This window comes from Heterodontus francisci, chromosome 2, assembly GCF_036365525.1.
Source record: "Heterodontus francisci isolate sHetFra1 chromosome 2, sHetFra1.hap1, whole genome shotgun sequence".
NCBI classification, from domain to species: domain Eukaryota; kingdom Metazoa; phylum Chordata; class Chondrichthyes; order Heterodontiformes; family Heterodontidae; genus Heterodontus; species Heterodontus francisci.
Window position 1 is genome coordinate 25081273 of NC_090372.1, and position 22768 is coordinate 25104040.

The 22768-nt window shown below is 43.8% G+C and overlaps 1 protein-coding gene across 1 annotated transcript in view; it reads left to right on the plus strand.

Annotated features, from left to right (window-relative positions):
* LOC137380549 (NFX1-type zinc finger-containing protein 1-like) overlaps positions 1-22768 on the plus strand; it is an 87880-nt gene that overhangs the window by 15659 nt on the left and 49453 nt on the right. The window contains exons 2-7 of the mRNA XM_068052533.1: positions 5859-5978; positions 6277-6382; positions 10297-10396; positions 14409-14696; positions 17529-17753; positions 18915-19118. Of these exons, the coding sequence (XP_067908634.1) occupies positions 10309-10396; positions 14409-14696; positions 17529-17753; positions 18915-19118 (805 nt within the window). The 5' untranslated portion in view covers positions 5859-5978; positions 6277-6382; positions 10297-10308. The remainder of the gene's footprint in view (positions 1-5858; positions 5979-6276; positions 6383-10296; positions 10397-14408; positions 14697-17528; positions 17754-18914; positions 19119-22768) is intronic.

Here is a 22768-nt window from a genome sequence, read left to right on the forward strand (position 1 = left end):
AATAGCGAATGTAACTCCTTTATTCAAAAAGGGAGGGAGACAGAAAGCAGAAAACTACAGGCCAGTTAGTTCAACATCTGTCTTAGGGAAAATGTTAGAAGCAATTATTAAAGAGGTTATAGCAGGGAATTTAGAAAAATTCAAGGTAATCAGGCAGAGTCAACATGGTTTTGTAAAAGGGAAATCATGTTTAACCAATTTATTGGAGTTCTTTAAGTTACATGTGCTGTGGATAAAGGGGAACCGGTGTATGTATTGTACTTAGATTTCCAGAAGGCATTTGATAAAGTGCCACATCAAAGGTTTTTGCAGAAAATAAAAGCTCAAGGTGTAGGGGGTAACATATTGGCATGGATAGAAGATTGGTTAGCTAACAGGAAACAGAGAGTAGGCATAAATGGGTCATTTTCTGGTTGGCCAGATGCAACAAGTGGTGTGCTACAGGAATCTGTGCTGGGGCCTCAACTTCTTACAATTTATATAAATGACTTAGATGAAGGGACCGAAGGTATGGTTGCTAAATTTGGTGATGACACAAAGATGGGTAGGAAAGTAACTTGTGAAGAGGACACAAGGGATATAGATAGGTTAAGTGAGTGGGCAAAGACCTGGAAAATGGAGTATAATGTGGGAAAGTGGGAAATTGTCCACTTTGGCAGGAAGAATAAAAAAGCAGCATATTATCTAAATGGTGAGAGATTGCAGAGCTCTGAGATGCAAAGGGATCTGGATGAACTAGTGCATGAATCACAAAATGTCAGTGTGCAGGTACAGCATGTAATTAAGAAAGCTAATAGAATGTTATCGTTTTATTGCGAGGGGAATTGAATACAAAAGTAGGGAGTTTATGCTTCAGCTATACAGGGCGTTGGTGAGACCACATCTGGAGTACTGTGTACAGTACTGGTCTCCTTATTTAATGAAGGATGTAAATGCGTTGGAGGCAGTACAGAGAAGGTTTACTAGACTAATACCTGGAATGGGCGAGCTGTATTACGAGGATAGATTGGACAGGCTAGGCTTGTATCCGCTGGAATTTAGAAGAGTAAGATTGAAACATGTAAGATCCTGAGAGGTCTTGACAGGGTGGATGTGGAAAGGATGTTTCCCCTTGTGGGAGAATCTAGAACTAGGGGTCACTGTTTAAAGATAAGGAGTTGCCATTTAAGACAGAGATGAGGAGAAATCTTTTCTCTCAGAGGGTCGTGAGTCTTTGGAATTCTTTTCCTCAAAAGGCAGTGGAAGCAGAGCCTTTGAATATTTTTAAGGCAGAGGTAGATAGATTCTTGATAAACAAGGGGGAAGGTTATCGGGGGTAGGTGGAAATGTGGAATAATCAGTTCAGCCATGAACTTATTGAATGGCGAAACAGGCTCAAAGGGCCCAGAGACCTACTCCTGCTCCTAATTCGTATGTCCGTATAATCATATACTCTACTCTTTATCCCAGAATAAAATGCACCAACCAGATTTCTTTAATAAACAACAACATTATCAGTTTATTATAAAACAAGACTTATCCAGTAATGAAGCAAAGCATTAGCACACAGATTGAAATATGAAAGTTTCATTTTTAAATACCCCACAGACATTCTGGGGGGAAAAAAGAAATTCTCTCCGCAGAGCTCTTTTACCAAAAAGAAAAAGCCAAAAAAAGAATACTTTGGCCAAATAATTGTTAATTTTTGAAGAAAATGAGTGAGATATGTTGTGCCCCAAATGGCATACATGTAGACAGGTCACTGGGATCTTTTCTGGAGCAGTTCTTTTCAGGCAGCGTTGAGGATTAATCCGGCAGGTTTTTCCAGCTTCTCAGGAGAAATGTGACATCAGGGATTGTAGCTCTCACACACACTGAACTCACAAGGCTTTTCAGAGATGTGAAGAAAGGGATGAGCTGAGTGTTTCTTTCTTGGCAGGCTGACTTCGAACTAACTCAAAACAGTCCACAACCCAACCAGAAAGTCAAAACAATATCCCAAAAATGACTTCCTGTCTATCATAAATCTTGACATGTTACTTCTCTTGTAAACATCTTCCCCAAGTCATCAAGGTTTCTGTTGTTTATTGAGCTTAAGGCATGTGACTTCCAGTAAAGGTTGTTTTTAAACAAGACCTCTCAGTGACTCTTGTAAAAATCACATCCATGGAATCTTTTCAGTTCTAAACGCAAGTCCTCAAAAAAATGTTTTAAAATGGAAGCACTTTCATAACAGTCAGCACAAATGCTGAGGTTTCACCACTGCCTGCAAAATTTGGGTCTAAGATTTCCATCTAAAAGGACTTCAACAGCACACCCTTTGGAGGAGTGAGGGATCACCAACAGCAACTGTTTTTAATTGCGCATTTATGGATACCAGAGGTTTGCTGTCAGTTTCACAGTAATGATGGTGAATGCTGACAGTTTCATCATCATTACAGCTGCAAAATCCGGGCCAATAATAAATAGGCATTATTTCCCTAAATAAATCTAGGGTTCAGATGTGGCCTCCTGTGTCATCGTAGAAGTCTGCTAAATGGGAGGAGGCCATTTAGCCCATTGTGCGCATGTGCGTGTGTATGTTGTCTCTTTCTTGAGTAGTCCGAAACTAATCCCATTGCCCCATGCTCTCCCCATTACCCCTTATCTTATTTTGTTTCAACTATTTATCCACTTTTCCCATAAAAGATGCAATAGTCTCTGCCTCAGCCATGTCCTCTGAATGCATTCCATTCTCTCAACAAATCATTGCATCAAGAATTTTCCCTTAACCTCACTCTTCACTTGAAGTGAGAAATTTAGACTGATAATGCTATTGTTCTGACGTCACAACCAATCAAAATTCTTAATTTTTAAAACTTCTGTCAAACCTCCTGTCAGCCTTCGCTGTTCCAAATTATATTGTCCTGGTATCTGAAGTCTTTCCTTAGTTGTCACACCTGGTGATTCTGTACAGTCTATGGCTTTAATGCCCTTGTAATAATGGGGCATTTAAAACTCCACACAGCACTCTATTTCAGCCTAACCATTGCCTTGTATAAATTGATCTTTACCTCTTTACTCTTGTATTCTATGCCCCTAATTCTAAAATCCAAAACGCTGTTAGCATTTTTAATGAATTTATTCACCTTTACTCACACCTTCATGGCATTATGTATTTGAGCCTTTGGGTCTCTCTCCTTATCCATACCCTTCAGCAAATTTCAATTGTGTGTCCACTTGTGAAGGAATCAGCTATAATGAGGGGTTATAAAGTTGAGTTATTTTCCTATTAATGAGGGATTAAAAAAAATGTAAAAAAGGGTTCGTCATTCTAAAAGGTAAAGAAGTTCATCTCTATAATACAAAATGGAAATGAGCCTCTGAATGAAAAAGCTTGCCTCATCGTAGAACCATAAAGGCAGTTACTGATAAAAAGGATTTGCTCCCAAAGTCATAAACCTCACAACAGGGTAAAACATTGATAACACAGTTTTGCAAACTGTCATGAAAGCTACCACAGTGTAATATTTGATAAGATGTTTTTATGCTGATAGCTCTAAACCACAGTTAACTGAATTTTTGATAAAGCTGACCAAACCCAAAAACCGAATTATAGGCCGGAATTTTATGCTGGGTGGACGGGAACTGGGCTCCGACGTAAATGTCGGTGCGGATCCCACTCCCGCCCAGCCTGGGGATCTGTCCCGTATTTTACGGATCCCCAGGCTTCAATTGGCCGGAGGCGGGACTTCCACCCACTTGAGGGAAGAGGTCCTGCCTCAGTGAGCTGCTGGCCAATCAGCGGGCCGGCAGCTCTTAGTCTCAGCAGCACCACCGGGAGCGGTGGCCGCTGCTGAGACTGCAGCCCAGCCGACTGAGGAGGACGCAGTGGAACCGGGACAGAAGGTAAGTTCGGGCAACCTCACCACAGGAAACGGTCGTGCCCTGGTGAGGCTAGGGTGGTCGTTTTGGCGGAGGGGGGGCGTCTTGGATCCCGGGGTTGGGTTGGGAGGCGGGGGCGGCCCTCAATCGGGGCACCCTGTGCCTGATTGCCAGGCCCCCCCCCCCACCCCAGGGTGCGGAAAGGCCGACAGCTATAGCTGGGTGTCCTTTCATGTCCCCAGCACACCCGCTTGCCACGGGTAAAATACCCGTGGAGGCGGGTGAGGGCCCTTAAGTGGCCACTTAAGGGTCTTGATTGGCCTTGGGCAGGCGGGCTGCTTCTCACCCCCCCCGCCGGACCTCCATAAACTTGTTCGGAGGCGGAATCAGGGCGGTTAGGCCTCCCGGAGCCTGCCGCTCAATTTTACGCCACCCCCATGCCACCATCCAACCCGCTGAGGCGTCGTAAGATTCCGGTCATAGTCTTGAAACACAGTTTGATGACTAATGAAAAATTGACCATCACGAGGCTCGCAGCCTGACTTTCTTAGAAATAAAAGAGGCCTGGACTTTATCCAGAAATTAACCAGTATACACCTTTTCGTAGGAATCACAGAGGACTAATCTTACCTAGAAATTAACAATTATGCGGCCCTATTTGGGGAATAAAGGGGAACAAACTTACTTAGAGTTGAGATCATACCCCCATACATAAGAAATTAGTTATGCAACTTGGAAAATAGTATAAATATTAGAAGTACACATTGGATTTTTAGATTTGTTGGTCTCGCTCCAACGTCTCTCACAGTAAAGGTATTACTATTGGCGTGAGGCAATGATAATTCTCCCCATAAGTGGGACAGAGGTATCTCATTAACTCCGTAGTCTTCTACCGAGGGATTTAAGGTAAATGGATATCCTACTTAAACATTTTACTGTAACAATATTTTGATTTAAAAATTGGATTCTCTACTAGAAACAAGATTGTACTTTTTATCTTTCCTAGAACTATTAACGTTGCAATTGACGTGTCTCACCAACTTGTGAATTGCATGTTCAGTTCTTTAATAAACTTTTATATAATTTAGAATTTGTGTTGTCTCATACAGTCTTCAGTATCATTAACTCATGAACCTATCTCCGTACACTCTTTGGTGGGGAGGTACATTACTGAGGAGAGATTCCCGGACCCTCATAATATCTGGGTTATTATAATCTGGCTGAAACTTGTTTAAAAAGACCATCTGGAGGGCAGTAATATCCTCAGCAGGTTCCTTTCCTTTCGGGAGAGTTAGATCAGTCCTTCAGACCCATTCAGTGTCTGTAGGAACTGTCTTTCTTTACCTTAAGTTGAGAGTGATCATCTGAGAAGTTTGCCTGATCCGGGATTATTCCAAAAAGAGGCTAGGATTATAATCCACCACACACACTCATTCCTTCTTTAACTCCCAAAAATTGTGTTATCTCATTCTACATCAGATGCATTAAATTGTATCTGCCACCTGTCTGCCCATTGCACTAACTTCTCTACATCCCCTCAAGTCCTTTATAGCCCTTCTTGCTACTTGTGTGTCACTGGCAAATTTCTATTTTGTGCTCCCGATGCACAAGTCTAAGTCAGCAATAATATATATGGAGAACGGATTCCTGGAATGCACCAGCTCCAATCCAAGCAATACCTATTTACTTTTATCCTTTGGTTTCTGTCCGTCAACCAACTTTTAATCCACGCTGCTACATTTCTTTTCCTACCATATGTCTGAATTTTTGTAACCAGCGTCCTGTTAGACACCTTATGGAATGCCTTCTAAACATCCATACATGCCATGTCTACTGCATTCCCTTGATATATTTAATTGGTCACTTCAAAAATCTCTCCATTACATTTGTTGAACATAACTTGCTTTTAAAAAATCTTTGGTTAACCCATACATTGATAAGTCCTCATTAATTATTTCTTTATTCTCGGGGTGTGAGCATCACTGACGAAGACACCATTTATTGTCCCTGAGCAGGTGGAGGTGAGCTGTTTTCTGCAGTTTGATACAACTGGATGGCTTGCTAGTCTACTTTAGAGAGCAGTTAAGAGTCAACCGTGTTGGCGTGGGCCTGGAGTCACATATAGTCCAGACCAGGTAAGGGCAGTAGGTTTCCTTTTCTCAAAGGATATTAGTGAACAGTTTTATTTTTAACGACAATCTGACAGTTTCAAAATCAGGTTTATTAATATTGGTTTTTTAATTTCTGGATTTATTAAAACGGAATTGAAATTATTAAGCTGCCATGATGGGAATTGTTCTCATCTTCTCTGAATTACTAGTCCAGTAATATTATTCCAGCTCAAATTATGCATTGTAAAAGTTAGACCACAACTAATGTTTAGGTAACTGACCGATAGTTACTTGGTTTACCCTACTTTCCTTTCTTGAACAGGAGTGGTGTGCCACTGGCCAGCTTCCAGTCTCCCTGCACAATTTGGATATCTGAGGAAGATTGAAAATTTGTTGCCAGCGCCTTTGCTACTTAAAAACTTACTGAGGTAGGTTTTTATATTATTACTGTAGAAAACTGCAAGTGCAAGCATTTTTGAATGAATGGTTCAGTTCAAGTTGGTATCCTTTTTGGTTCAAGAACGCAGTTTGTAGATTCTAAGCCTGAGTAGTTCACCATTGGCTGAGTACTATATAGCGGATAGATGATTGGTACTGAACATTCCAGTCTGGGACACTAACTGACTGTTATCCCGTGCTGAGAAAAATGCTAAACTACACTAAACCTAATGGATCGTTTCACGCTGAGGGTCTATAAGTGAACTTATTTGAGCTACTTAGTGGTGAGTTTGAAGTGATGCGTTATTCCAAGAAACTCAAGTTTTCTAAAAATCTAACTTCACCCCCAAAGCAAGAAATTCTTAAAGCAGTTATAATTCTAATTTCTAATTAGACATTGAAAATACTCCCTCCTTTCACATTTTCTTTTCCTTTAAGCTGTTTCATTGTTAGACTTGATCAATTGTCATGTGTATGTACTTTGTACAGGGAAATCCTCCAAAAATTAGGAAAATATTGGGGGTCATTTTAACTGGTCTTAAAAGGGTTAAATTATGAGGACATTTTGCATAACTAGGCTTGCATTCTGTGGGTTTAGAAGATTAAGGGGTGATCTAATTTGATGTCTTAAGATAATCAAAGGAGTTGATAGGGTAGATAGAGAGAAACATTTCCTCTGGTGGGGAGTGTAGAACAAGGTTATAATGTTAAAATTAGAATTAGGCCGCTGAGGGGTTATGTCAGGAAGCACTTCTTCACACAAAGGGTAATGGAAATTTGGAACTCTCTCCCCAAAATGCAATCGAGGCTGGGGATCAATTGAAAATGTCAAAACTGAGATTGATAGATGTTTCTTAGGCAAGGGTAAGAGCTGCAAAACCAAGGCAGGTAAGTGGAGTTAAGATATAGATCAGCCATGATCTAATCAAATGGCAGAACAGGCACAAGGGGCTAAATGGCCTTCTCTTGTTTGTGAAGTCAACGGAAATGAAAATTGGGAGAGATATCAAATGGGCTGCTGATCCGATATTGGTTGTTTTACACCTTTGCCCAGGGTAAAAATGACCCCCTTTAAATTTTGCCACCTTTGATTCCCTTTTCAGTTGCTGCTTTGCTGAATGTGACACAGGTCAACCACTTGCTTTCCTCATGCTGCCCTGTGCTGATCAAAGCCAACAGTCTGGATGGGCAGATAATAAAGTGGCAAAGTAATACTGGCAAAGTTATCTCACAGAACTGCATCTTCGAGCAATTCTGTAATATAAAACAAAACCAAATTACTGCAGTTGCTGGAAATCTGAAATAAAAACAGAAAATGCTGGAAATGCCAAGCAGGTCAGGCAGCATCTGACGAGAAAGAAACAGGGTTAACTTTTCAGCTTGATGACCATTGGTCAGAACTGGAAGAATTTAGAGATGTAACAGTTTATAAGCATGCACACCCCTTGTGAAGCGCATCAGGATGTTTTACTATTGTCATGAGCATGTGTTATGACGAATTGGAAGTTGGGAACCTGAATTAAACTTTAAAAAGAAAGCAGGAGACAAAGAACTTGAATTGAACTTTAAAAAGAAAGCAGCTAAAATGGCCACTGCAATTTGCATCAAAACACCTCACCAAGGTATCGAGGTGGAGATAAATGTCTGGTTAATCTCCCACCAGAACAATGGCTTGCGAATTTTGAATAAGCGACCTGCCTTATCTCCATTAACAAGACATTCAAAGCTATCTTGGAACATTAACACTGGTGGAGACAGACCTCAAAGGCTAAACACCAAAACAATGGGATGCTGAGAGATTGGAGTTTAGACATGGGGCTGAATTTTACCATCAATGGACGGGAGCCGTCCATCGACTGAAAAGTTGGTGGCGAACCCGCCTCTGCCTGGCCTGGGGATCTGGCCCGCATTATCGGTCCCTGGGCCTTTAATTGGTCTGAGGCAGGACTTACACCTCATTGAGGCTGGAAGTCCTGCCTAATGGAGCTGCCAGCCAATCAGTGGGCTGGCAGCTCTTCGTCCCAGCAGCACCACCGGGACCAGTAGCCACTTCTGGGACTGCAACTCAGCCAGATGAAGCACCCTCGGAACAAAGATAAGTTGTGGGGCCTCACCGGGGGTGATCTGTCGGGCCCCGGCGAGGCAAGGGTGGTCGATTGGGGGGACGTGGGGGGTGGGGGTGCGTGTTAGGCATTGGGGGTGACCCTCCATCGGGCACAGGGTGCCGACCAGGAAGTCTCCCTCCCCCCCCTTCCCCCAATAGGCCGTCAGACACCCACCTGCTTTTGTCAGGCGACTTTTCTTGGGCCTGGGCCACCCAACCGGCCACGAGTAAAATCTCCATGGCGGCGGGCGGAGGCCCTTAAGTGGCCGTTAACTGGCCACTTAAGGGACTTGATTGGCCGGGGGCAGGCAGGCTGTTTTTTGCCGCCACTGCTTTGTATAAAGTGGCGATGGCAGGAGCATTTCGGGAAGGGCCCCCTGAGCCTCCCGCTCCATTTTACACCCCTCCCCCGCCATCTTCCTGCTTTTTGGGAGGCGTAAGATTCAGCCCATGATCTAATTACATTGCAAAAGAGAGAATACACTGGACAGTTATGTGACAGCCTCTCCATCGGTGTGAAAACTTGCAGTTTCTTCTCGTTACAGCAGACAAACACCTGTTTTTGACCAGTGCAGGACCCAAATGGCGGCCTCTCTCTCCAGGCAATCCTGTAGGTTTGAACCCTGCCTGTGGGCATCAAAATATCCAAGTCTATCATTGTTACCGAAGCACAGAATATAAGAGCAGGGAGGTTATGATGGAGCTGTATAAAACACTAGTTAGGCCACAGCTGGAGTACTGTGTACAATTCTGGGCACCACACTATAAGAAGGATGTGATTGCACTGGAGAGGGTGCAGAGGAGATTCATCAGGATGTTGTCTGGGCTGGAGCATTTCAGCTATGAAGAGAGACTGGATAGCCTAGGGTTGTTGTCCTTAGAGCAGAGAAGGCTGAGGGGGGACCTGATTGAGGTATACAAAATTATGAGGGTATTGATAGGATAGATAGGAAGAAACTTTTACCCATCAGGGAGGGATCAATAACCAGGGGGCACAGATTTAATGTAAGGGGCAGGAAGTTTAGTGGGGATTTGAGGAAATTTTTTTTCACCCAGTGGGTGGTTGGAATCTGGAACACACTGCCTGAAGGGGTGTTAGAGGCAGGGACCCTCACAACATTTAAGAAGTATTTAGATGAGCACGTGAAACGCCATAACATACAAGGCTACAGGCCAAGTGCTGGAAAATGGGATTAGAATAGATAGATGCTTGATGGCTGGCACAGATACGATGGGCCGAACGGCCTATTTCTGTGCTGTATAACTCTGAGTGACCCCGGAAAGAAAAGCATCTACATCAGTGTCTCCAAGAAAACCCTGAACCAGGTGGCGAACTCTACTAGCCAGAAACCTCAGGACCACGGGTTCACCACGGAAGACAACTGAATTACCAGACTCTACAGACTGTATATTCTTTTATTTGTTCTGGATTCTAATCCAGCCAATCTATTCTTTTTCACTCTGTAACTTACTTGTGTGTGTGTGTTTGTGTGTATTTGAAAGTTGGAGCGTAGTTTATTACTTTATTTAGATCGGGTTTTGGTTTTAAGTACAATAAACTAACTTCTTTCTTACCTGTCTGATTGGTTCCTTTATGATCATAGCACATAAAAGGGTTAAACACTCACTGGATTGGTAAGCATAGCCACTGTTTAAAAGAAATAAAACCTGTTGCGGCCAAACAAGGAGAGAGACAAGAGGGGAGGCTTTCGATGACTTCTCAACTGATTGTAACACTATGTTAAAGGTGCTAGATAAATGCAAGTTGCTGTTGTTGAATAAATTGTCTTTATCGTTAAGAGAGACAGCCAAATGGCATCTCGTGAAGAGCAACTGCAGTCTATGATGTCCAGGCAGTTAATGGAATTGCAGAAGTCAGGGAAAGGCTCAGGAATGACAGGTAAGACATTCTGTGGTATTCATTTTAAATTGAAGTTATATTGGAGTATATTAGATATTTGCATTGTAGCATGAATTTAGACCACAAAACATTTTAAGGAAAACTTAAAATGCATCATACACAGCATTCATCTTTAAACTGTAAATTGGCAAACTTCTCATGGCACAGTGATTCAGAACTTGCATTGTTGAAAGGAGGCAGTGCACAAGGGTGCTGAAGGTAATTAGTGCACTCAGAAACCATGAAATAATTATTTTGAGTCCATCAGAATTTTTTGTGTGACCTTTTTTATATATTATGGGTCTCCTGTGCCATTGGCGCAAGGGTAAGTTGAACTCTGCTCTATGTTATGGCAGGACAGTTATACCATAATCTTTCTTTGGCCTCCTTATCTCAAGAGACAATGGGTAAGCGCCTAGAGGTGGTCAGTGGTGTGTGGAGCAGTGCCTGGAGTGGCTATAAAGGCCAATTCTAGAGTGACAGGCTCTTCCACAGGTGCTGCAGGGAAATTTGTTTGTCGGGGCTGTTACACAGTTGGCTCTCCCCTTGTGCTTTTGTCTTTTTTCCTGCCAACTGCTAAGTCTCTTTGACTCGCCACACTTTCGCCCCGCCTTTATGGCTGCCCGCCAGCTCTGGCGAACGCTGGCAACTGACTCCCACGACTTGTGATCAATGTCACAGGACTTCATGTCGCGTTTGCTGATGTCTTTAAAGCGGAGACATGGACGGCCGGTGGGTCCGATATCAGTGGCGAGCTCGCTGTACAATATTATGCCTAATATATCATCCTGCTGCAGTGGTGAAGTTACATCCCTTGTAAGGTTGCAAAGTCGAATTACAATTAAGTAAATACTGGATGAGTAAAAGTATAGTTGCTCTTCTGTTAGCAGATAAGAACTCCTGCCTTTCCTTTTAGATGTGACAAAGGACTGCCTGTGTAGTCAGCAAACAACATGGCTTTACACTATTAGCCAATATGATTGGATCAGTTACATTTGATGTATTACTTCCCTTGCTATCTGTGTTAACATCCAGATGTTATTTTGGTTACCAGATTGGCCCTGAATCAATCTATTGAATGCAGCTTAGAGAACAATATTCTGTATTATTAACTTTTTTAGATGTTAGTCCAAATCTTGTGTAATATTGCATCATGTAAATATGTATAGATTTTAGCATCGCCATGCTAGCTCTCTTCTGTTTACTTCAACTGATCAGGAACAGTAAAGCATTGAAATGAGCAGCTTTGGGCTGAATGTTATACCCAGCCCGATGTCGGGTTCTGTGGTGGGGCTGTGGGGGGTGCGGTGCGGAGGATCAGAGCAGCAGTGGCCGCAATGGAGGGAACCTAATGCCAAAATTGTCGGGCTCGATCTTCCTGGGGGCAGGATAGGTCCTTAAGTGGCCTATTGATGGACAATTAAGGGCCTCTTCCTGTTGCCACTGGGATTTACCAGAAGCTGGGAGGGGGCCACTGCTGCACGGGAAGGATGCCTTAGAAAACAAGGTGCCCTCCCTGCAGGCTTGTTGGGAGTGAGGGGGTCCCTCCTTCGTGGGCAATTTGTGGCCCACAGAGAACCCCACCCCAACCTGGGAACCACAGTACTCCACGGGACCCCCCCTCCCCCGGACCGGCCCCGGCGGACCTGCCTCACCCACCTTGGGTCTGGGGTTCCAACACTGGGCCTGTGTCTGAGGCCTGTGCAGTACCGGTAGTGGCCACCGCTCCCTTTGATTGGCCGGCAGCTCTTGGAGGCAGGATCCCTCTCCCTATTATGTGTTTAAAGCAACTGAGATCCTGCCTCCTTAAACTTTGACCCCAAAAGAACAGAGGAGTGCTCTGGATGTCAGAAAAAATGCAGAGGTGGGGAAACCCCCCCACCCTGTCTTTTTGGCCTGGCGGCGGGAGCCCCACCTCCAACATAAAATCCAGCCCTTTATATCTAATTTTGGAGAGATTAGTCTGTGTGTTATAGCTGGCATTTAGAATACAACAGTTGAAAAATGAGGGTCCAAGTGTCTTGTCCTCGCACAATCATCTTGTCACACTTTCTACCCTTTGGGATTTGTGCACAAAAAGATTTAATTTCAAGTATGATCTATTTACGTTTTCTAAAAAAAAACACCACATTGTTTAAAAATGGAGGGTTTTGCTCGTAAATTGTAGAGTTCTGTGTTCTTGGCTCCAAAACTGCCTGTTTACAAATGAACAGAAAATCCAACTTAAAATAATTCAAATATCATAGTTACTTGGGAAATGAAATGTAGATCAGCTACTGTAAATGGATATTGTTACTTAGTTGCCAAGTATTAATTGTAGTAAATATGTAAAAGATAATTTCAAAAACATACCTAGTTCGAATTGATACAAATTAAATAACACATCTCTGGTGTAGAGAGAGTTCATGTTGGCTATGCACAAGCATCCCACACACTAACAAAATTTATTTGTTTAAATGATATCCAATCAATAAGAGATCTGATGTAGCCCAGTCATTCATCTGGGAAGTGACAAACCCGGGAATATATGATTCCCAATTACTTTAAATGCAAGAGTAAAGGGAGTCGCTGACTTCGATTAATCCTCAATGCTTATTCTATTACATGATTATTTTTTAGTTAAATTTTCTCACGTTCACATGGATTACACCATACAGGCTCATGTATACATAAACTTATGACCTTACAGACCAGGATTTGGGGCTCTGCCACTTCTCTCCCACAATGATAGCTCTTTTTCCCAGCTTCAACAGGCTTTTGTTTATGAGCAGTTCCACTTGCTTACTTATCATGCCTGGACCATAACATTAGAAATCAGCATCGTCCTCATGTGGTTTTCAACCAGTCTCAAAGTCCCTTTGTTTTCAAGAGTAAATCATGTGTGTTGAGTGCTGATATCTGTTTGCACGTCTGCTTCACAAGGCTCCAGTGTCCTTGTGTCAGCCGTGGCACAATGGTAACACTTTCGCCTTGGTTACGGGTTCAGATCCCACTTTGACACTCCAGTGCAGTACTGAGGGAGTGCTGGACTGTTGGAGTTGGCGTCTTTTGAATGAGACATTAAAGCAAGGCCTATTGAGAAAGAGCAGCGATTGAAGTCTTGTGTAAACTGTGTCTGTGAGGTGCTAAACCCATTTACACTTGACGATACACCATTTAAATAGACTGTGTTCTGTTAAAATATTGTTCATTTTTGAACATTTCCTACTTGCCAGCTGATCAAGTTTATAATGCAGTGGACTTTGGTTTCACCTAGCTTCTTGATTTAGGTGGGAGAGCTGAGCCTGTAGGATCAAGGAGTCCAGTGAGAGTCCTTGCAGTGAATTTACACCCGGCCCAATTTTTGATGAATCATCTGAACCCCTTGAATTGTCTATCATGTAAATACTTGATGATTCAAACAGGGTTCAGTGTCTCGGCTTTTCCGTTTGATTTTTGTCATTTGAGTACTTGTCTTTGATCACCTTGCATTTTCCGGTGACGTTGTGAATTACTCCCACTATATTTTTCTGGGAATCCTCACATTATAGGATCGTTTTCTTTTTAATGTATAAAAGCAAGGAACATGATAATTAGCTTATAATAATTTCAGCTATATGCAGAAGTGAAAGTGTACTCCTGATATAACTTGCTTGCATATCTGGCAATATTATCCTCATCATTTTGTTTATCAGAGAATAACAGCCGCACTCCATATAGTGCTGTTAATGTAAAGTAGGGTGGATCTTGACTTTGTGCAGTAGTGTAAAATGATAATAGCAAGTTGGCATCCCACTTTACATTGCTCCTGATTTTTATTTCCATTAACTTCAATCGGGAGAGATGCAAAATGAGCTGCTGGTTTTCCTTCACCCTATCGGCCAAAGTCAAGAACTACCCCAGTGTGCCTCTTATCCCTTCCATCCCTCCCCCATCTTGGGGCAGTTGAGGTCAGGGAAGGAGAATGGTCAACATTTATAATGCAACTGTTAAAAGCAATCTATTAAAACTCCTGTTGTACTATGTCCCAAAGTCAAAGCAAACCAGCAACCTGTCGGCCAACAAAGAAGAGCTGACACTTCAAGCAGCAGGCAACCAAACCGGCGGCGTTCAAAAGAGCGAAGGCATGGGAATGACAAGGGTCTTTTGGTGTTTGAGCAAGCTGAAAGCCACTCCAGCTCCACACACAGGTCCTCTGGACACCCTGCAGCCAGTGGTGGGAGTCAATCTGCTAGAGGGCCCAGGAACTTTAGAAGTCATTCCCGTCCAGCGAGTGGTCATAAAGAACCACCAGAAGCAAATGTTCAAGGAAAACCAAGAGGTGAGCAAGGAATGGACTATACAACATGAGAAGGGGGGGGCGGTGGGGAAGTGTTTTTAATTTTGTTTTTAAAGAACCACTTTGGTTTGGTTGACAAACTATTTGTCAAAAATATTTATAAGGTTGAAACTCAAGACTAGTTGGCTTATTTCGAATGCCTGGAATGGAGAAATGCTCCACTGTATTTTATAAGATGCTTTCATTTAATTAAGTACTTTTGAAGCGTAATCGCTATTATAAAGTAGGGAAACCCTGCAGCCAATTTACACACAGCAAGTTCCCAGAAATAGCAATGAGATAATAACCAGATAATCATTTATAGTAATGTTGGTTGAGGGATAAATATTTGAAATAATACCACCCGCTCTTTGAAATAATGCCATTGTATCTTTTACATCCACCTGAGAGAGCAGATGGGCCAGAGTTTAACAATTTATTTAAAAGAGAGACAGCAACTCTTACAGTGCAGTAATTCCTGCACTAGAGTGCAGCAGGTTTTGTGCTCAATTCTCGGAGTGGGACTTGAACCTGCAACTTTCAAACTTGGGGAGGGTGGCGGGGGTGTGGGGTGGGGCCACAGTGGTGAGAGTGTTACCACTGAGCCAAGGCTGACAGTAAGACTGCACTATTGTCTGCAGTTCTGGCCATTCCATTATAGGAAGGATGTAGAGGCAACATAGATTGCACAGGCTGTTGCCAGCAATGTAGGGTTACAGTAAGGAAGAGAGACTTGAAGTTAGGGATTAAAAGCTGACCTGATAGAAGTCTTTTGAAGGGCCAACCCTGAACTGTGAGACAGGAGTGACAGCGGTAATTGGTCGGATTGGATTTTTCTTGCTTTTTGTGGACAGGACATACTTGGGCAATTTTCCACATTGTTGGGTAGATGCCAATGTTGTAGCTATACTGGAACAGCTTGGCTTGGGGTGCGGCTAGTTCTGCAGCACAAGTCTTCAGTACTACAGACGGATGTTGTCAGGACCCATAGCCTTTGCAGTATCCAGTGCCTTCAACCGTTTCTTGATATCACATGGAGTGAATCAAATTGGTTGAAGACTGGCATCTGTGATGCTGGGGACCTCAGGAGGAGGCCAGGGTGGATCATCCACTTGTCACTTCTGGCTCAAGATGGTCGCAAATGCTTCAGCCTTTTCTTTTGCACTAATGTGCTGGGCTTCTTCAAAATTGAGGATGGGGATATTTGTGGAGCCTCCTCCTTCGGTTAGTTGTTTAATTGTCCACCACCATTCATGACAGGGTGTGGCAGGGCTGCAGAGCTTTGATCTGATCCATTGGTTGTGGGATCGCTTGATGACAGTACTGTTGCTGGATGCAGAGATCCCCTATAGCTAGCCCCAGAATTAAATTAACTTTGGGAATGATGAAATTTATGCCACAGAGATCACGAGATCTTTACGGGCAGCTTCGAGATCAACTGAGAGCACTGTCACTTCACCGCTGACTGCAAAATCCGGGCCCATGTTTTCAGCACTACTGGGGACCATGGATGAGTCACATGGTAATCTGTGATCCTCTTGGGACTTGGGAAAAACATTAGCTTTGTTTTGGAAGTTTTACCTATTTGTTTCCCTCAAGAGATTTAAGTGGATTGGGTGGAGGGTAAAGTAGGGTATGTTGCATGCAGATTAGAGAGAGACTGGGTTTGTTGGTTCTAATGGTGTTTCCCTGTCCCCTATCTTGTGCAACTCTTCCTAAAACTGAACATGTAACAACTTAAATTGCTGATAGTATTGTTTATGTTGCAGACTCCTGGTCCTGTGACCTTGCTATTTTTCTATTCAAGTAACACCAAATGCATGTTTCGTAGGCACCCGCTTACCATTTCTGTTGCAGCACTTAGAGCTTCCTTTGCATTTATTTTGTTTACAGGCCAACATAGTAACAAAGGAGTAAGCCATTCATCCTCCTGAGCCTGTTTGACATGCAATCAGATTATGACTGAACTGTATTTCAATTCCATTTGCCTGCCTTTCCTCCATATCCGTGATGCCCTCACCCAACAAACATCTGTTGCCCTCAATCTTGAAAATTTAAATTGACCCTGAGCATCCACAGTAATTAGGGAGCAAGTGATCCAGATTTCAATTAGCTTTTCATATCATTGGCTGGAATTTTATTTTCGGCGGATGGGAGCTGTCCACCGGTGGCGATCCCGCCTCTGCCTGGTCTGGGGATCCGGACTGCATTTTACAGTTCCCAGGCCCTTACCTGGTCTGAGGCAGGAATTCCACCTCATTGAGGCAGGAAGTCCCACCTTATGGAGCTGCCGGCCAATCAGTGGGCTGACAGCTGTTAGTCCCAGCAGCACCGCCGGGAGCGGTGGCCACTGCTGGGACTGCAACCCGACTGAAGAGGAAGGACTGCCCCGGAGAAGGTAATTTTTTGGGGCCCCGTGCTGGTGGGCAGAGCTCTTAAGTGGTTGTTAAATGGCCACGATTGGCCTGGGGTGGACGGGCCAGTTTTCACCGCTGCCACCTCACATAAAATGGCGGTGAAGGCGGGAGTGGGTCGGGAAGGGCCCCCCAAACCTCCCACTCCATTTTACACCCACCCCACCCCTCCCCCCCCCCCCCCACCACCGACCCGCCCTTTGGGGGGGCGTAAAATTCCGGCCATTGTGTCTTACTTTCCTGGCAGTGTTTCTACCTAGAGCAGGGGAGATAAATGAATCCCTCCTCCAAGCCCTTCACCCATTCTGTGTCTCAACTAATATGGCTGGTCTAAAATTGGATCTCTTTTTTTCCCTTTTCAATCCTTTTGGATACCTGTATGACATTGAGCTAAGCTATCTTTTTTATTTTTAAATTCCAGGACACAGGGATGGGCAGCAAGGAAGGCACCCGCAGCAAGGAAGGCACCCACAACACGTGCAAAATAGATCCACGACCGTCCCCGTAAAGGATATGTTTCAGCGGCGTGACCAATCTGAACATCGTAGGAGAAATCCCAAGCACCATGGAAGTCAGCCTAACCTGCTCGACGGCTTCAGAGAAAGTAGCACGGAGAATGAGACCCAAAAACAGCAGAAACCACAAGGTCAGCAAGGGTTGGGCTATGTAACTTGGAAATTTGAGGGTGAGAAGGAACCGTATAGAATGCTAATATTAAAAGAGGTAAACATTTAAACATTTACATAATCCATAAAATAATTAAAAACCTAAGAAAAAAAGAGCTTGCATTTCTATAATGCTATAAACCACAAAATAATTTGAAATTAAAAAAAGAAAGAACTTGCACCTTTCATGAACTCAAGATATCGCAAAGCACTTTACAGCCAATTAAGTATTTTTTTAAGAGTGTAATCACTATTGTAATGTAGGAAACATGGGCGTCAGTTTGCATACAGCAAGCTCCAGCAAACAGCAATGACCAGATCACCTGTTAAAGTGGTGTTGGCTCAGTGATAAATATTGGTCAGGATACTGGGGAGAACTCCTATGCTCTTCCAATTGTGATGTGGGATTTTTTTTTTATGCACACCTGAGAGAATAGACAGAGCTGCACTTAGCGTCTCGTCCGAAGACCAGTACCTCCAACAGAGTACTGCACTAAAATGTTAACCTCAATTATGTGCTCAAGTATCTGAAGTGGGACTTGAACCCACAGCCATCTGATTCAGAGCCAAGAGTACTAGCACTGAGCCACAGCTGACACTTAGGAAAATATCAGAGATGAAGGAGGGATTGCTGATCAGCCTATGGGCTTTCACTTGTATGCTGGCAAAGAATGTGACAGAAGGGCTGGAAGAGCAGTCTGCTCTTCGTTCATTCGAATGATCTGATGATTTCTTCAGCACTTAAGCAACAGAGAAAAAGTGTGAATTAACTAAATTTATAGGATAATTTTTTTTTAGTGCTAAAATTTTAATTATCAAGAGTAGCCGATACCATAACTTTGAATATATAAGTACCACCTTCACGGATTTTATGATTGACTTATGCACTGATCTGAACTGTCTCTTGCACCCAGTGCAACAGTTACAGATGTAAGCTCTGCACTATTCTGCATTTCTGGTGTTTCAGTGAAATATTCTGATATTTGGTACTTACATGAAAGGTATAGAAACTCCCACTGATAGTGATTTTGCTTCAATAAGGCCAAAATTAAAATGGAAGATACATATTCTGTTACTTTAAAACTTAGAGTATGGGTGTTGCTGGCAAGGAACTAAGCTATCTTTTTATTTTTAAATTCCAGGACAGAGAAATAAGCACCAAGGAAGGTACCCGCAACAAGTGCAAAATATGTTCACGACCTCCACAAAGATTAGGTTTGAGCGGCGTGACCAATCAGAACATCAGAGGAGAAATCTCAAGCTCCATGGAAGTCAGCCTAACCTACTCGACTGCTTCAGAGAAAGTAGCATGGAGAATGAGACCCAAAGACAGCAGGAACCACGAGGTCAGCAAGGGGTGGGCTATGTAACTTGGATATTTGAGGATGGGAAGGAACCGCACAAAATATGAAAGTATTGCTAGTAAGGAGTTAAAAGCTTAACTTTTTGCTATAAACCACAAAATAATTTGAAATTAAAAAAAGAAAGAACTTGCACCTTTCATGAACTCAAGATATCGCAAACACTTTACAGCCAATTAAGTACGTTTTTGAAGTGTAGTCCCTGTTGTTCTGTAGGAAACATCGCAGTTAAATTGCTCACAGTAAGTTTCCACAAACAGCAATGCGATAATGACCAGGTCATTGTTCAAGTGGTTTTGGCTAAGTGATAAGTATTGCAAAGTGATTCCTGACAATGCACCAGTCCACTGACGTCATCAAGGTGTGCCAAGCTGCGTGCATGCACAGCTAAATCTTGCCAGGACTTAGTGGTGCATGCGTGGGATAACGTCATCGCGCAATACCAACGTCATAGCGTATCCACGCCAGGTCCATCTTCACGCATGCACAATAAAGTGTCATCGGGTATCCAGCCCCCCACTCAGCTGGAGGAAGCGGCTGAATGGGAGACCTTGAGGCTGGAGCTCGATCCCCATCACTCACTCCCACCCCACTAGCCGCTCACCCCCCTTGGCAACTCGCTCCAGGCCTTGATGCTTCCTCCTCTCATCCACTCACTCCAGACTTCGCTTCTGCCCCCCCACCACTCCCCTGGCCGATTGTCCCTCGCTTTGTGCCACCCCGCTCTCCGGCCGCTCACTCCCCGCTTCCCCGCGCACCCACCTCCCCCAGGCTGGGCCACTTCCCTCCTCTCGACCACTCGTTCCGACGTCGCTCCGTTACCCCGTGCGGCCCGCTTTGCTTCTTCGGGTGGCGCATGGTGACCGATGAAATGTGGGAGCGAGTGGCCGAGAGGAGGGAAGCGGTGTGGCCTGGTGCTAGCGTCTGGTGGGGGTGGGGGGAAGCTGGGGGGGCAGGGAAGCGGGGGAGCGAGCGACCTGAGAGTGGGGTGCCGGGAGCGGGGAACTTGAAATATAGAAAATAGGAGCAGGAGTAGGCCATTCGGCCTTTCGGGCCTGCTCTGCCATTCGAAAAAGATCATGGCTGTTCATCTAATTCAGTACCCTGTTCCTGCTTTCTCCCCATATCCCTTGATCCCTTTGGCATTAAGAAATATATCTATCTCCTTCTTGAATATATTTAATGACTTGGCCTCCATTGCCTTCTACGGTAGAGAATTTCACAGGTTCACCACCCTCTGAGTGAAGAAATTTCTCCTCATTTTGGTTCTAGATGGCATACCCTGTATCCCGAGACTGTGACCCCTGGTTCTGGACTCCCCAGCCATCAGGAACATCCTCCCTGCATCTAGCCTGTCTAGTCATGTTAGAATTTTATAGGTTTCTATGAGATCCCCTCTCATTCTTCTAAACTCTAGGGAATAGAGGCCTAGTCAACCCATTCTCTCCTCATACGTCAATCCTGCCATCCCAGGAATCAGCCTAGTAAATCTTCTTTGCACTCCCTCCAAGGCAAGAACATACTTCCTCAGATAAGGAGACCAAAACTGCACACAATACTCCAGATGTGGTCTCACCAAGGCCCTGTATAACTGCTGTAAGACATCCTTGCTCCTGTATTCAAATCCTCTCGCAATGAAGGCCAACATACCATTCACCTTCCTCATTGCTTGCTGCACCTGAATGCTTGCTTTCAGCGACTGGTGTACAAGGACACCCAGGTCTCGTTGTACCTCCCCCTTTCTCAATGTATCACCATTCAGATAATTTTTCCACATTATACTGCATCTGCTATGCATTTGCCTACTCACCCAACTTGTCCAAATCACATTGGAGCCTCTTTGCAGCATCCTCACAGCTCACATTCCCCCCAGCTTTGTGTCGTCTGCAAATTTGGAAATGTTACACTTAGTTCCCTCACCCAAGTCATTAATATATATTGTGAATAGCTGGGGCCCAAGCACTGGTCCCTGCAGTACCCCACTAGGCATTCCCGCCACCCGGAAAATGACTCGTTTATTCCTACTCTCTGTTTCCTGTCTGTCAACCAATTTTCAATCCATACCTTTATATTATCCCTAATCCCAGGTGCTTTAATTTTGTACACTAACCTCTTAGGTGGGACCTTATCAAAAGCCTTCTGAAAATCCAAATACACCACATCCACTGGTTCTCCCTTATCTAGTCTACTAGTTACATCTTCAAAAAGCTCCAGTAGATTTGTTTAGCATGACTTCCCTTTTATAAACCCATGCTGACTTTGCCCAATCCCGTTTTTGCTTTCTAAGTGTTCTGTTGTCACATCCTTGATAATAGACTCTAGCATTTTCCCCACTACTGATGTAAGGCTAACTGGTCTGTAATTCCCTGTTTTTTCTCTCCCTCCTTTTTTAAATAGTGGGGTTACATTTGCCACCCTCCAATCTGTAGGAACTGCTCCAGAGTCTATAGGATTTTGGAAGATGATCACCAATGCATCCACTATTTCCAGGGCCACTTCCTTTCGTACTCTGGGATGTAGATTATCAGGCCCTGGGGATTTGTCAGCCTTTAACCCATTAATTTCCCTAGCACTTTTTTTTTTTAACTAATACTGATTTCCTTCAGTTCCTCCCTCTCATTAGACCTTTGGTTTCCTAACATTTCTGCGAGGTTATTTGTGTCCTCCTTTGTGAATACAGAACCAAAGAATGTGTTTAATTGAAGACAGAACCAAAGTATGTGTTTAATAATCGGTCAGGGAAGTGGGGGGAGCAGCGAGGTCTGGAGCGAGAGGCTGCAGGGGGGAAGCGGCCGGTAGGAAGGAGGGGGAGAAAGCAAGTTGCCGAGGGAGGAGAGCGGCTAGTGGGGCGGGAGCTAGCAGCTGCATTCGGGTGAAATCAGTCCTGGTCAGTCATATAAACGAATCATGATAACAAATTGGCAGCATATTTTATACTCTGCCCGATTTTCTTTTCCATTGGGGTGCCAATTCACTATCTTCCAATGAAATTCAATCATAAAATTGTATTTAATAGGATTACTGGAATGTTAAATGGATCTGAGGATTGCAATTAGTATCCTATAACTACATAGCATATTACTGGGCTTCCATCCAACTTACTATAAGGTTAGTTTGCTAGAACGATCTAGCCATAAGCATTTCCTGTGATAAATTGAGCAGCCCCCTCTTTAATCCTGGCAGCAGCCTGAACGTCACAGACACTGATGTTCCAGTTGAAGAGCCTGCATTTCTGCATGTGCAAGTACTGTGCCACCTAGTGGTTGCATTGTCAGCAAACACAGCCTAAGTATTGGCCAGGACACCAGGAGAACACCCTGCACTTATTTCAATTGTGCATGGGATTTTTTTATGCCTGCTTGAGAGAGCAGACAAGCTGCGCTTTGGCATCTTATCCGAAGGACAGCACCTCCAACCATGCACTGCACTAAAACAGTGGTTCTCAAACATTTTCATCCATGGATCGCTTAGGTGAGGCAAAAGACCCCACTTGCTTGTCACTGCAAAGAACTCATCTGAATTCATGGGAAGAATGATGCTGTTTTTGATGAGGCACCAATCAGGTGATGTCTGGTTCCAAGCTTCAGTCTTGTGTCGGGCTCCATGTTCAGCCAGTTCCTCTTTGTTTTCAGCCC